The 15,017-nt window shown below is 53.5% G+C and overlaps 1 protein-coding gene across 4 annotated transcripts in view; it reads left to right on the top strand.

The window, feature by feature from the left end:
- TRAPPC9 (trafficking protein particle complex subunit 9) overlaps positions 1–15,017 on the top strand; it is a 383,632-nt gene that overhangs the window by 277,813 nt on the left and 90,802 nt on the right. For all 4 annotated transcript variants that reach the window (XM_040261742.1, XM_040261741.1, XM_040261743.1 and 1 more), the window contains one exon: positions 2,464–2,617. In XM_040261742.1, coding sequence (XP_040117676.1) covers positions 2,464–2,617 — 154 coding nt within the window. The remainder of the gene's footprint in view (positions 1–2,463; positions 2,618–15,017) is intronic.

Below are 15,017 nucleotides of genomic sequence, written 5' to 3' on the forward strand. Positions count from 1 at the left end.
AGGCACGTGCTCGGGGAGAACCTCCTTGAAAAGGGACTTGTTCCCTGCCTCTGAGCCTAAAAGGCTTTCATACCCCCACATCAGTAATTCCACCTCTAGAGATGGAATCTCACAGACAGCCGTAAATGCAGCGAGGAAATTTAAGCACAAAGATGGTGGTTGTGGTTTTTTTTTCACCGATATATTTTTTTAAAGAATGCAAAATACCTGAGAGTATGAAAAATAGGGGAACTGGTAAAATTATGATACAGCCATATGATAGAATATCCTGCAGACTAATCTTTAACAATGTGTAATTGTCCATCTCATATTAAAAGAATAAAGCAAGTCTTAAAATTATGTGTATATGTATGTGTGTATGCATATATTTAACACTTTTATGACTTACACATACACTTATATAATGATTTGTTACATTAAAATATGAACACTTAGAAAAAAAGACTATAGAATCAATATATCAATCATAAGAGTATAAGATTCTGAGTACTTTTTCTTTTGTATGCTGTTCTCTGTTTTCTAGCTTTTTACAGTAAGTCTATCTACTTTTGTAATCAGAAAAGAATGGTAAAAAGGTAATTTTTTTAATGTAGTCCTTGCCCTGAAGTGCACTGTTTCTGTGCTTACACTGAAGTGCCCCTAACTCTGGGGCGGTTGACCCTTAACCGTCACGCTCTCTGCCAAATGCTGCACATTGACGAGTATCCCAGTAATTCTTTCCAAGCGCTCAAGGCCTCTTCCTTAGGTTTACGTTGCTATTTGTACGCCCTGCATACCAGCTCCTGCTTGTTAAAGACAGAAATCTCCAAAGGCCCATTAGTGCCAGCTGGAGTTCAGGGGAATATTTTGGCCACCGCACAGACTATGAATTAAAAGAAAATGCCTACTGTTATCTGTTGACTGGCAGTCATCTTGAGGGCCTGACACGAAGGAGCCGCCCTTTCTCCCCTTCTCTCTACATCCTTCCATGTAGCACATTTTTATTGAGTACCTACTCTGTGCGTGACTTTGTGCCAACAGGTAGGATTTCAGACATCAGTGATACCCAGCCAGCTCCTGGCTGTGTGCATGTCAGGACCATGGGCAACGGAGGGGAGGCAGCAGGCGGTTAGAGCCTGACCGCCTCCTACAGACGAGGTGCTGTCTCACCGGGAGACACAGCTGAACGTGGATGCAGGTCTGGGGGCAGGCAGCAGTGGCCTGGGTATTGCTGTTTAGTCGCCCAGTCATGTCTGATTCCTTGTCACTCCGTGGACCGCAGCACAACAGGCTTCCCTGTCCTTCACTGTCTCCCGGAGTTTGCTCACTCATGTCCACTGAGTCGATGATGCCATCCAACTGTCTTATCCTCTGTAGCCCCCCTCTCCTGCCCTCAGTCTTGCAAAACATCAGGGTCTTTTCCAGTGAGTCAGCTCTTCGCATCACGTGGCCAAAGTATTGGAGATTCAGGTTCAGCATCAGTCCTTCCAATGCATATTCAGGGTTGATTTCCTTTAGGGTATTAGGGAAGGATCTTAATTCACTGTTCATTTCTTCTTTGAACTGGTTCCTGCAGTGTGCCAGGCAGGCACAACTCTGGGCCCGGGAAACACTGCTAAACAAGACAAGAGGATCTCTGCCCTCAGGGAGCTGAATTCTGATAGGATTGATAGACAGCTCACAAATCCAGAAGTAAATATTTGCAGCTCGTGGTACACGGTGTAGCAGACATAGATTGAATACCGCCCCGGAGAAGGCGAGGGCGGGTGAGAGACAAAGCTGCTGTGGAGAGGTGGTCTAGGAAGGCCTTTCTGAAGTTCTGATCTAAAGGATGAAAGACTCCAGCTGTCCCATGGGTCAGGCGAAGAGCATTCCCACATGGGGAGCCATGGCACAGAGGCTGAGTCGCGGGATGGAAATTGCCCGAGGGTTAAGAGTGTAGGCACCGAGGGTGTGAGACTTGGGCAGAAACCTGAAGGTGGTGGTGGGGGGGTCCTGGGCATGGGGGCTGCAAGTGGGCAGGCGGGGTGCTTTGTGGCTGGTGGGGTGCCGTGTGGCTGGCTGACTGCAGCATGTGTGAACAAGTCAGTCTGGTGGAGGATGAAGTTTAAGGTGACAGGCAGGGCTCTGTGTTGAGTCTGCAGTTCCCACTTGGCTCTGGGGCCTCGGGGCTGAGTAATTGCCAGCCCTCTCTGCGATTTTCCCTTTGGTTCCTGTCCGCTTTATCCTGTTCCGGAATCCAGATTTCTTTCTGGGGTTGGACTGCCTGACTCTGTCTTTGGTGCTAAACTGTGTTGAACCAGCTCAGAAGCCAATGCTACCCTGGGAGTCAATTATTTCATTTTCTTGGAGCGAATCCATTATGAATTACTAACGATAATGATTCATTCTCCTGTTTCACGCTGGCATGTGCTGATTCCCTGAGAGCCCGCAGAAGAAATTGCCGTCCTGATTCACCCTCTGCTGTGTTTCTCCTTCTCTTAGAATGGCCATTCAAGTGGACAAGTTCAACTTCGAGAGTTTCGCAGAATCCCCTGCGGATAAGGGGCAGTTTGCAAATTCCAAACACCTGGAGGAGGAGAGGCAGGAAGCCCGAGGCCTGGAGATCAACAGCAAGCTGGACATCCACTGGACCATCATATCCTTTTCCCAGACCCAAGGAGCCCAGAGGGGTCAGCTAGTAAGCGCTGGGCACAGGTAACTCAGGAGTGGCCTGGCAGGGAGATCCGGACAGAGAGCAGACATTTCCTCACCTCTCACCATGTCCAGGGCCCCAGGAGGGAAGATGAGGAAGGGCCTGCTTGGGGTGGGGGCTGCTCTTGGCTTGGGTTGTCTGTTTCTTGTCAGCATTAAGATCTGTGGTAGTGACAAGTACTAATGGCTACCTGTCATGGCTGGGCTGGAGGGCTTCCACTCACTGATGGTTAAATGCAGGATGTGGTTGTCAAGGAAACTGAAATTGGGTTGAAAATCTTAGCAAGGCACAGAGATGCCATTTTGAAAAACCTGGGATGGGAGCAGTTTAGGAGACTATGTTATAAAGGTCAGTTTCATAAAACAGCTGGCCCTGCCCTGAGCTTCAGAGCAATGCCTGGCTCATGGTTGACACTCAGTTGGATGAGTGGGAATCTGGAGGAAGCCCAGGTTCCCTTGGTTCTGTGTTTCTTCAGCAGTCTTCACTGAGTGCCTGCTGGGTCAGGTGTACGGTGAGCCACCTGAGAGGTGGAGATGCAGAGATGAGGCCTCACGTGGTTGTGTGGTCTTGAAAAGGGTGGAAATCCTCTGAGAATTAGATGCACAGCAAATCCCACGGACAGAGGAGCCTGGTGTGCTGCGGTCCATGGGATGACAAGAGTTGGACACAACATAGGGACTGAACAGCAGCAACAGGAACAGAGCATTAGGCCAAGTGCCTCATCAGAGGAGGAAGCTGCTGGGGGCAGCACAATCAGGGAAGGCTTCACAGAGGAGGACATTAGCGTGGACTTTTTAAGGATAAGTAGAAGGTTGTCATGGGAAAAAGGGTAGAAAATGCCCTACAGTGCTCAGGATGCGAGAGGATGGTTCTCTTAGAATGTCTTCCCAGGAAGAGGCGACTCGGAGGGGACTGTCTGTTATTTATTGGTGTCTTGTTCACACACTGATTCTGTGGAAATGGATGGCTGCAGACTGTCATGTGGTCTCAGACCATCTTCTGGTTTCTGGAAACATCCTCGGGCTGCAGGAGGCACGGTTTCCAGGACCAAGGCCACTTCCTTCACACCAGCTCACGTGAATTTGAGCTTGGGAGACCAGACCTCTGTCTCCAAGGAGCTTGTGAAAAAGCACTGCAGATGGATGGGTTGGGAACCAGATGCTAAAAATAGAGCGTCCAGGGACTCAAGGAGGGAGCCGGGTGCACGTTGTGGGGTTAGGCATTTGTCTCCTACACAGAGAGAAGTAAAACAGCCGGGACCATGGCGTCGCCCTTCCCAAGGTGCCCCGCGTCTCAGCAGAGTCAGGGTCAGTCAGCTGGCGTGTTTGAGTGAGCAGGGCCAACTCAGCCTGAGTCCAGCCGAGGACCTGCTTGGGCGGGGTGGCCAGCGCAGCGCTCACCTGCCCACCAGGGGGCCCTGAAAGCGCTCCTGACCCCTTGAGGGGATGGAGGTGCAGGGATGAAGGAGGCGGTCAGCGCTCAGCTCTCGTGTCTGTGTCCAGACGCTGGAGCCAGGAGAGGCCCCCTCTGTGTTGTGGAGGCTCTTCTTCTCTGTGTGGGGTCCTCATGGGGTCCCTGTGTGAGCAGGGGGGCCCTGCCCCTTCTCAGAGCCTTAGCTTCCCCCAGGAGCTGCTGCAGAGCCTGGCCCACTGGGCTGGGGGTGATCAGGCCTGCACCCGGGGAGGAGGGCGCAGTGTGCTTGGGGTCCCAGAGGGAAGGGGGTCTCATCACGGGACCCACAGAGACTAGGCCTTGCTGGGAGCCAGGACACACAGCAGCACCTGCGAGCACGGCTTCCTGGGCGCTGACCCGGGGGCCCACCTGGTCCTGGGCGCCCGCCCCCCAGCTCCCAGGGCACGTCTTGCCCGTCTTGCTGATGCAGCTGCCTCTGCATTCCTGCAGAGAAACGAGGGGAGCTGGTACTGAACCGTCAGCCCCGCTCGAGCCCATGGCCCTTGCCTCCTAGTAGGATTATGGTGACCATCAAAACGCTCACATTGTTTTATTGAAAACATACTGAAATGTTTTGGGGTTTCTCTCCTTTTAGCCTTGATTCTTTAAAGAAGCTGACTTCCCCGTTTTGCGTTTTGATTAATTGATGCACGCAAATCCTTATTGGATGCCCACCAGGTGCCAGGCACACCTGTCTCCTAGCTTTACTGATTGGAAGACCGTCCCCATAGGGGATGCGAGTGACGAGAATTAACACTGTGGACATCTCTTCCCTCTCCGCTCCCCTCCTGTCTGGTGATGACATCTGGCATGGGGCGAAGAGCAGACTTTAGCTATTGTAAACCTGAATCCAAGCAGATGGGAAGACCAAAGATGGAACTGCCTAATTATTTCATTATGCATTTTGATATTTTCTCAATATTTAGACTTCATAAAAAAGTCGAGCCTAATTTGACACCCATGCACGGTGATAAAAACGGCCCACATGTAAGCGTGTATGGCTGGATAGACGCGTTTTAAAGGGAACTGTGGCTCTTGCGGTAGTGTGTGCACACCGGTCTAGAGAATACCTGCCACACCCAGAAGAGCCGAGGGGCACCGGGAGCTTGCTCTCTGCACGCACTCATCGTCTGTGTGCCTTGTTTCCACGCCTGGGGGCAGCCAGACGCAGAGGGGGCCGCTCGAGGCGCAGCCCTCTTGGGGTAAGACGGAGCTTTCCTGCAGGGGGTTCCAGACCCACCGTGCACCGTGGACCCAAGTTGCCTCCTGTGGCAGGTTGTACAGAGTGCCAGCTGGGGCAGCGGGTCACCCAAGTGGTGCTGAGGAGTTGGGCTGGCCTGCCTGCCTGCCTTTCTCCCCATCCCCTACTCCCCTCCCCGCACCCAAAGCCAAAGGTCAAGCTCTGGGGCCACCTCCTCCATGTCCTGCCCCCAGCAGCCCGGGCGCCTGGGCTCCCTGGGCTCCCGCAGGCCACGAGACGGGGTGGGGGGCGGAGAGGAGGCATTGTCCGTCCCACCCAGGAGACCCCAGCCCTGCTTTGTCTGACCGCAGCCCTGCCCAGTGAAACATGCAGGGCAGGCGTCAGTGCTGATTTTTTTTTTAATTTTTGTTGAAGTCTAGCTGATCTACATTGTCACGTTTAATCTCTGTAGATTAATCTCTCAATCAGTTTGCTGTAGAGCAGAGTGACTCAGGTATGTCCATATAAACGTTTTTTCTTGTATCTTTTGCATTCTGGTTTATCCCAGGACACTGCCTACAGTTCCCTGTGCTGAACAGGAGGACCTTCTTGTTTATCCATCCTCTGTGTGATAGTTTGGATCTTCCAGCCCCAAACTCTATCCCTCCCTGCCCCCCACCCACCCGGGTGCTGCAGGTCCAGGGCAGGCTTTCCCGCACAGAGCCTGGAGCCTGCTAACTGGCCAAGAGCGAGCGTGGCTCAAGGGTCCCCGTAGGCTGCCTGGGGCATTGTTGGGAGACCGCCCTCTGTGGGGACAGGGTGGCCTCATGCGGAGCAGGGTTGGAGGGCAGTTGGCCGTCGGGGGCCGTGAGCGCCAGGGGCCTCTCAGTGTTTTCAGCCCTGAAGCTCCCTGGTTCAGCAGTTCACACGCTGGCCCTGGGCCCAGGCAAGTGAGCTAACATTGAATACTGCTGTTTTAGATTTATGATCCCTCTCTCTTTTCTGAAGCCTCGTGTATCATTTCTGTTATCACCACTGCTGTGCAAACCACCACGTGCGTGACTCCTGTGTGTCGAGTCGCTCAGTGTGTTGTCCACGGGGCTGGGGAAGGGACACTGGACACCCGGGCAGACGCCGACCAGCGGGTGCTCCCGCCCAGCTCGTCCGCCCCCGCCCCCGGGCCTCTGTCCAGCCTCTCTGCTCCCCTTTCCTCCTCATCCGGTGAGGTCCAGGGCAGGTGATGGCAGCCCAGGGCGGACATGTGCTCTGGGGCCGCCACTGGGATCAGTCCTAACCATTATACTCGCCCTTCTGATTTCCTGGGAAAGTGAAAGTGTTGGTCACTCAGTCATGTCTGATTTCTCTGTGACCCCATGGACTGTAGCCCGCCAGCCTCCTCTGTCCATGGATTCTCCAGGCAAGAATATTCAAGTGGGTTGCCATTTCCTTCTCCAGGGGATCTTCTTGATCCAGGGATGGAACCCGGGTCTCCCGCCTAGCAGCCAGACCTGATCCCTACCTGGTGCTGGACAGGATACTAGCATTTTTCTTAAAACCTACAAGCTGGGTAGTACCTACCCCTTTAAAAAAATACTCAAATTCTGGAAGTTGAATAATTCTCCTGACGTGTGTCCCGGACCTGGACGGCCAGGATCCGTCCTGTTGCCTGAGGTCAGCCTGGAGTGACGGCCCACCCTCGAGGCGCAGCCGTGCTTGCTGACCCTGGAAGGTGTCAGCACAGCTGAGCCCCCGCTTCCCCCTCTCCTCGGGGGCCCGGCCCCAGGTGAGGCTCCTCCAGACGGAGGGTGCTGGGCCAGGCCTCCCCCATGGCCGGCCCTCGGCGTCCCTGCCTCCATGTCTGCCGGGGTGCCTGAACGGCATCGGGGTCCCCCAGAGCGTCTAGTTTGGGAGCTTTGGAAGCTGACTGTATCTTCCTTCACTCTCCACATGGCATTCAGAGGAGGAGCGACAAGCGTCACGCAGGCGCAGGTGGGGGTCACCCTTTATGATTGGCCTTCTGTGTCCGCTCTTCTCCGGAGCCCTCTCTGCCACCTCTCCCATCAAGCTCTGGTTGTAACCGCCCCACTCTGGGCTCCTGCAACCCTCAGTGCTGAACTCCTGTTTGGAATAGTGCTTCCAGAGCACAGGAAAGTTTCTCCTCCCAAGACTGTCTCCCAGGCCTGGCTGTGCTGTTCTTGAGGTCAGATCTTGTCAGCAGCTGTCCCCTGATGACCTCCGCCAGATGGGGTTTGTGCAAGTGTCGGGACACTGCCGTGAGCGAGAACTCAGCCTGGAGTGGACTCTGCCTGATGGAGCCCGGGCGTGTGCTCCCTGCCCACCCCGGTGCCATGTGTAATCCTTAGCACCAAGGGATGGAAACCATTTGGTGAATGGTTTCCGTTTCATTGATGCAGCCAAACAGCCACCAGCTTGCTTGCATGATGCCGAGTGCCGTGAACATAGGAAGGGAGTTTGCAGCTCGTCTAGCTGAAGCCTGGCTCCCTTTCCAGGGGGCAACGCTACACAGACGGTCTGCAGGAGGCACTTGGGGCGAGCTTGGTGTCAGTGCTCCTTCTCACTTTCCTGTTTTTGTTGCAACCCCCCCTTTGGAGAGCATTTCAGGGTTGGTGAGATGCCTACTGACCTAGCAGAATCCAGCCCCGGGTGGGTTTTCTGACAAGACCTGGGTGTCCGCTCCGCTGATCCCCACAAGGCTGGTGGCCTGGACCATCTGGGCTGGGTTTCTGCCAGGTGGGCTGATAAGCACGTGTCTCCCAACTTCTGTCTGGAGGTTATTTGTAACCATCTGGCTGCTTGAGGGTGAGGCAGAGGCTCAAGGAGCCCAGTGGCAAACTGGGCTTTAGGTGCCTAAGAATCAGTAGCAAACGAGGGGCTGGAATGCCTCTGTGGGATTCTCAGGGCATGTAGGCTTAAGTAGTGGGAAGCAGAGGTGTATGGAGCAGGTCGTGTGCCCAGAGGGGCTGTCTTCTCGGGGCTGGCCCCAGCCATGCTGCTGATGTTGGCCATGTTTGGTCAACCCTCTATAAATCTATAAATCCCAGAAGCTCAACAGCATCTTTGACATTTGTCAACAGTTTTTACTAGTCTGTCCTGAAGAAAATTAACCCTGACTGTTCATTGCAAGGACTGATGTTGAAGCTCCAATACTGTGGCCACCTGATGTGAAGAGCCGACTCATTGGAAAAGACCCTGATGCTGGGAAAGATTGAAGACAGAAGGGGATGACAGAGGATGAGATGGTTGGGATGGCATCACTGACTCAATGGACATGAGTTTGAGCAAACTCCAGGAGACAGTGGAGGAGAGAGGATCCTGGTGTGTCGCCGTCCATGGGGTCAAAAAGAGTCGGGCACGACGTAGCAACTGAACAACGACAATAATCACAACCTTATACGACTCTAAGCACGGTGTCTTCAGTGTAGTTGGTCATCGCCAGGACAGGTGACCTGGCAAACAGCCATACCCAGCTTCTCAGTTTCCAAGACCATGTTCCCACCAGTGAGGAAAACTTGTCAGTAAATGAGCCCTCCTTACTTTAAAGACAGAGGCAGATGAGACTTGCCTGGTGGTCCAGCGGCTAAGACTCTGAATTCCCAAAGCAAGGGGCCCAGGTTCAATCCCTGGCCAGGGAACTAGGTCCCACATGATGCAACTGAAGATCTCGCATGCTGCAACTAAGACCCAGTGCAGCCAAAGAAATAAATAATAAGTATTTATGATGAATAAAGATGCAGGCAGGTTACGCTGTTTGTGCTGATTTGCCTGGGATAGCCCCTCAGCCTCCCTGATTGACTCCTAGCTAACTCTCACATACGCTTTTATCAGAGCTCCGTCTTCTCACCGCCCAAGAGAAATTAGGTATGTTTAGATAAGACTCCTTTAAACCAGTGCACTAGGTTTTCCTCGTAGTCACGTTCGCAGAGACAGTTTTATCTAAATGGATTGTAACACAGGCGGCTCCTGGCCTCAGCACAGCCGATTCCTTGATCGTCTTCAGTCAGGTGCGGCCTTGCAGCATGTCTCTGCCCCAAGGGAATCGGTGTTTATGGCTGCGGGCGATCACGGCTCCAGAGGCTTGATCCTCGTTGTGGGGATGCCGGGCCAGCCAGAAAGAAGCGCCACTCCTGACCTTCCTCTGAGGCTGTAAAGTTGCCCTGGCTGCTTAGCCTTCAGTGGACGGCGGGAGGGATGGGGCAGGGACACATGTTTGATCCTTGACACCTCCCACCTCCAATCTGGATATGCACACCTTGAAGTTACTTTGGGAGAGAGTGCACAGATGTGAGGTTTGGCCTGCCAGGAGAGTGGGGAAGGGCTCCTGCCTTGGAGTGCACAGAAGAGTTCCCCATGTGCCTGAGTGGGCACGTCAATCCACGTGCCCTGGGCTCATGTGATTGGCCACCTGTTGGGCTTGTACACATTCTGTGGGCTTGTACATGTTCTGTGTGCTTGTGGCGTGACAATGATTGTGAGCATCTAGGGCTCGATAAAGGACAGAAATTGTATGGACCTAACAGAAGCACAAGATATTAAGAAGAGGTGGCAAGAATACACGGAAGAACTGTACAAAAAAGATCTTCATGACCCAGATAATCATGATGATGTGATCACTAATCTAGAGCCAGACATCTTGGAATGTGAAGTCAAGTGGGCCTTAGAAAGCATCACTATGAACAAAGCTAGTGGAGGTGATGGAATTCCAGTTGAGCTGTTTCAAATCCTGAAAGATGATGCTGTGAAAGTGCTGCACTCAATATGCCAGCAAGTTTGGAAAACTCAGCAGTGGCCACAGGACTGGAAAAGGTCAGTGTTCATTCCAATCCCAAAGAAAGGCAATGCAAAACAATGCTCAAACTACCGCACAATTGCACTCATCTCACACGCTAGTAAAGTAATGCTCAAAATTCTCCAAGCCAGGCTTCAGCAATACATGAACCGTGAACTCCCTGATGTTCAAGCTGGTTTTAGAAAAGGCAGAGGAACCAGAGATCCAATTGCCAACATCCACTGGATCATGGAAAAAGCAAGAGAGTTCCAGAAACACATCTATTTCTGCTTTCTTGACTATGCCAAAGCCTTTGACTGTGTGGATCACAATAAACTGTGGAAAATTCTGAAAGAGATGGGAATACCAGACCATCTTGCCTCTTGAGGAATCTGTATGCAGATCAGGAAGCAACAGTTAGAACTGGACATGGAACAGCAGACTGGTTCCAAATAGGAAAAGGAGGATGTCAAGGCTGTATATTGTCACTCTGCTTATTTAACTTCTATGCAGAGTACATCATGAGAAACGCTGGGCTGGAAGAAGCACAAGCTGGAATCAAGATTGCCAGGAGAAATATCAATAACCTCAGATATGCAGATGACACCACCCTTATGGCAGAAAGTGAAGAGGAGCTAAAAAGCCTCTTGATCAAAGTGAAAGAGGAGAGTGAAAAAGTTGGCTTAAAGCTCAACATTCAGAAAACAAAGATCATGGCATCTGGTCCCATCACTTCATGGGAAATAGACAGGGAAACAGTAGAAACAGTGTCAGACTTTATTTTTGGGGGGCTCCAAAATCACTGCAGATGGTGACTGCAGCCATGAAATTAAAAGACACTTACTCCTTGGAAGAAAAGTTATGACCAACCTAGATAAGTATATTCAAAAGCAGAGACATTACTTTGCTGACTAAGGTCCATCTAGTCAAGGCTATGGTTTTTCCTGTGGTCATGTATGGATGTAAGAGTTGGACTGTGAAGAAGGCTGAGCGCCAAAGAATTGATGCTTTTGAACTGTGGTGTTGGAGAAGACTCTTGAGAGTCCCTTGAACTGCAAGGAGATCCAACCAGTCCATTCTGAAGGAGATCAGCCCTGGGATTTCTTTGGAAGGAATGATGCTAAAGCTGAAGCTCCAGTACTTTGGCCACCTCATGCGAAGAACTGACTCATTGGAAAAGACTCTGATGCTGGGAGAGATTGGAGGCAGGAGGAGAAGGGGACGACCAAGGATGAGATGGCTGGATGGCATCACGGACTCGATGGACGTGAGTCTGAGTGAACTCTGGGAGATGGTGATGGACAGGGAGGCCTGGTGTGCTGCGATTCATGGGGTCACAAAGAGTCGGACACGACTGAGCAACTGAACAGAACTGAACTGACTAGCATAAAATTACTTATGGAGCTTACGTAATAGCTAATACCTGTATGGCCCTTACTAGATGCCAGCACCATTCTGAGCAATTTACATAGATTTATCCAATTTTTACAAAAACCCAGTGAAGCGGTCTTTATCCACATTCCACAGATGAGAGAACCTTGGTCCTGTGAGGTGACCTACGTTGCGCCGGGTCACCCGGCTAGTAAGTGGTGGAGCTGGGACTCGCGCCCGGCCATCTGGCTCCAGAGTCTGAGCTCTTGCCAACTCTGAGCTGGGAAGAAGAACAGAAGGCCCCTGGTCTCTGCTGCGACGGCCTCCGATTGTCCCCATCTTCCAGATGAAGCTGGGGAGACGAGCATCCCTCGGGCACGCTGCTGACTCCAGGGCTCCCTCCTTTTTGCCAGCCCTCTGCCCCGAGACTCCCCTCTCCTTGCCCAGCAAGACTGTGGCCCTGAATCACTTTCAGACTCTCCCCGGCAGTTTGTGGGCCATCCAGGGAGCTGAGCCCAGACACCACCGGTGCCCCTGCTGGGACGAGAACACCCAGCATCGGCATTCTCAAAGTTCACGATGCAAATCGGAAAACAAAGTCATGGGAAAGAGGCTCATTAATCACCTAGAGCAGTCTTTCCATTAGCGTAATCCCTAGTTATGACAATTTGCTAATTCATCGGAGCTGAAGTGCGGCGGCCTAAGTCCCTGCACCTGTGGGTGTCTCTCCAGAGCAGGTGCGTGGGGCACAGGCAGCGTGTCTTCCTGGGAGGGAGGCGAGGTGCAGGCCTGCTTTCCAGGGGGCTCCCCACTCCAGGATCCTTATCTCGGAGCCAGTGTGGAGACACCTGTGTCAGCTGCTTTTGAGGGCTGGTCTCCGTGGACCACGTGTGACAGCCAGGTGTTCAGAGTCCGGTGCTTCCTTCTCTTGGGAGAGACCCAGGCGTCCACCCGCTGGCTGCACCTTCCCCACGGGAGGAGCTGATGGAATGAACACACATCATTTTTCTAGAGCGCCAGACTGGCTCGTGGTAAACTTCAGTCCCATACGCACAGGCAGGATCTCAAAAACTGCTCCATGGTTCTGAGGGGTCCTCTGCAGCCCGTGACCGAATGTTTCACTGCTAATGGGCTGGCAGAAAATGAGAGGGAAGATACTTTATTAAGTTTCTGCACCTTCCTTGCCTCTGGAGCTGTTTTTCCAAGATTTGGACGCATTGTCCCTGGGCTTCCCTGGCGGCTCTGAGGTGAAGAATCCACTTGCTGAATCAGGAGATGCAGGAGACACAGGTTCAGTCCCTGGATTGGGGAGATCCCCTAAAGAAGGAGGTGGCCCCCCCCACACGCCAGTATTCTTACCTGGAACACTACCATGGACAGAGGAGCCTGGTGGGTGACAACACACACAGACACCCATGGTTCCCATGACGCATGGAAGATTAACCAGGACAACGTGTGCGGAGACATTTGTGAGCAAAACAGTTCTGCACAGATATAGACTAGGCGTAATTAACAATGGTGGGTCACTAGTAATCCTAAGATACAATCCTTGCATGATAGATGGGGTTTCTTAAAGTAGGGAAGGCCTCACCTTGGTCAGTCTTCTCATCCCCAGCAGCTGCTGCAGCCCACATCATAGGTGTTGACATGCTGGTGTGGATCCAGGCCCGCCCACTGGCAGGAAGGCTCTTGGCACTTGCACACCCTGGTGCAAGCACAGTGTCCATTCATAGCGATCTGGCTGGGGTGGTTGCTGGGGGTGGGGTGGATTGTAGAGGATGTCCCAGATGCCGTGAAGTTCAAGCTTGAGAGGGGTGGTGGTCACCAGGAGGCCAAGGCCGAAGAGGGTTCCAGGCTGGGGGGTGTGGGAGTCAGGGCCCCGAGGCAGCAGACAGTGTGTCTGTTGTCACCGGTCCCAGTGGTTCGGCTTGGCTGGTGCCCACCAAGTCCTCCAGGTCTGCGGGGGAGAGGTCAGCCTGGGAAAACTTGCAGAGAAGTTGTGTAGCCTGCATGGGAGCTGGGATTTTATCCCTAGGCTTGAAAGGTTTCCAGCTAGGGGCAGTGTGGTCGCATTCGGTTTAGGAGGCTAGAATGACCACCTCCCCCTGACTCCGCCCCCTGGTTTGGAGTGGGGCGTCCATGATGTCCCTGCTGCGGGATCCCACCCCCTGCTCCTAGAAGTGAGACGGGAGAGCCTGTGAGGCCAGGGCATACAGGTCCTGCTCCTCGGTTCTCAGCCAGGCCTCCGAAGGGTGTGGAGTTGAAGTGGGGAAGCCGCGAGTGTTGGGGTTCCCGTTGGGCTGTGGGCTGCCTGACCCCATCTGTGCTCTGCGGGTTTACTGGGGAGTCCGCGCGGGGGCCCCACTCTGAGCCTGGCGTGTGAGGGACGCCGGACAAGGCTTCTCAGAGCCGGGGAGTCACTCTTCCCAGGTGATGGTGTCTTGCTTGTTCCTCGTTTTCTGGTTTTGAAGCGTGGAAGCCTCTCTCTCCTAGCAGATTTTAGGCTTGAAGAGGGGACTGGGAGATGCTACCATTGGAGAGCTGGGCTGCGTCCCTTCTGCCACCTCCGTGCCACCTCTCTGTCCCCAAAGAGCCGCGTCCTCTGCCTCTTGCCGGTGGGGGAGGGGCGCAAGGTGCAGGCCGGCCGGCCCAGCCTGGGATCACGTGCCCACAGCCGGGGTGCTCGGTGCGGGGCTCCCTAACCCGGGGGTGCAGCAGCGAGTGGTCGATAAGCTGTGGCCCGGGGTCGTCATCACTTAAAGCCACTGCATCACTCCTGAAGAAGCTCTTGTTCAGTTGACTTTTACAGCCTCCCAGCCCTGCGGCTCTGAATTAGGGACTTGTAGACTGGAAGCCTGGCATTGGCCCCCGGCGCTCACCGCAGCCTTGTCCGGGAACAATCGTGGCCATAAACACCCGCGGCCCAGGGTGGCCGGCGCTGCCTGGGGAGTTAGGCAGGGACCCCAGCGCTGAGCAGTGGCCTGCGGGCCTCCTGCTAGTGCTCGGTGCTGGCTGCTCTGGGGCTGCCTGCTCATCAGCCTGGCAAATTTGAGTACAGGGGAGCAGCGGAAGTTTAAACTGAGCAAGGGCCAGCCTGGGCCTCTCAGCTCCCCGCCTCTAAGACATGGGAGTGACCTGAGGTGGCTCCAGGGAACTCAGCTGTGGCGGAGGCAGGAAGCTGCATGCGCAGGTGCAGGGCACTGTGAAGGGGCCTTGTGGCTCCTTGGAAGAGCCAGAAGTCACTGGTGGGAGGCCCCAGAGGCAGAACGAATGTGTGTTGGGTGAACTGAGCAGGGCGCTTGGGATTTCTTATGTTCCGGGTGCACAGGGTTCGTCGACGGGTTTGTGCTCATAGGTGTGGCTAGGAGACTTGCAAAGCCTGACTGGCACCAGCAGTGGCCCACAGTCCCCCTGCTGCAGCAGTAGATCCTGGGGACAAGAACACATCCACTGCCTTGGCATCTTAACTGCGGTCTCCCAAGTGACTGTTGCTGTTTTAGTCACTAAGTTGTGTCCAACTCTTTTGTGACCCCATGGGATTCTCCAGGCAAGAA

Source organism: Oryx dammah, unplaced genomic scaffold (genome assembly GCF_014754425.2).
Source record: "Oryx dammah isolate SB20612 unplaced genomic scaffold, SCBI_Odam_1.1 HiC_scaffold_19, whole genome shotgun sequence".
NCBI lineage: Eukaryota > Metazoa > Chordata > Mammalia > Artiodactyla > Bovidae > Oryx > Oryx dammah.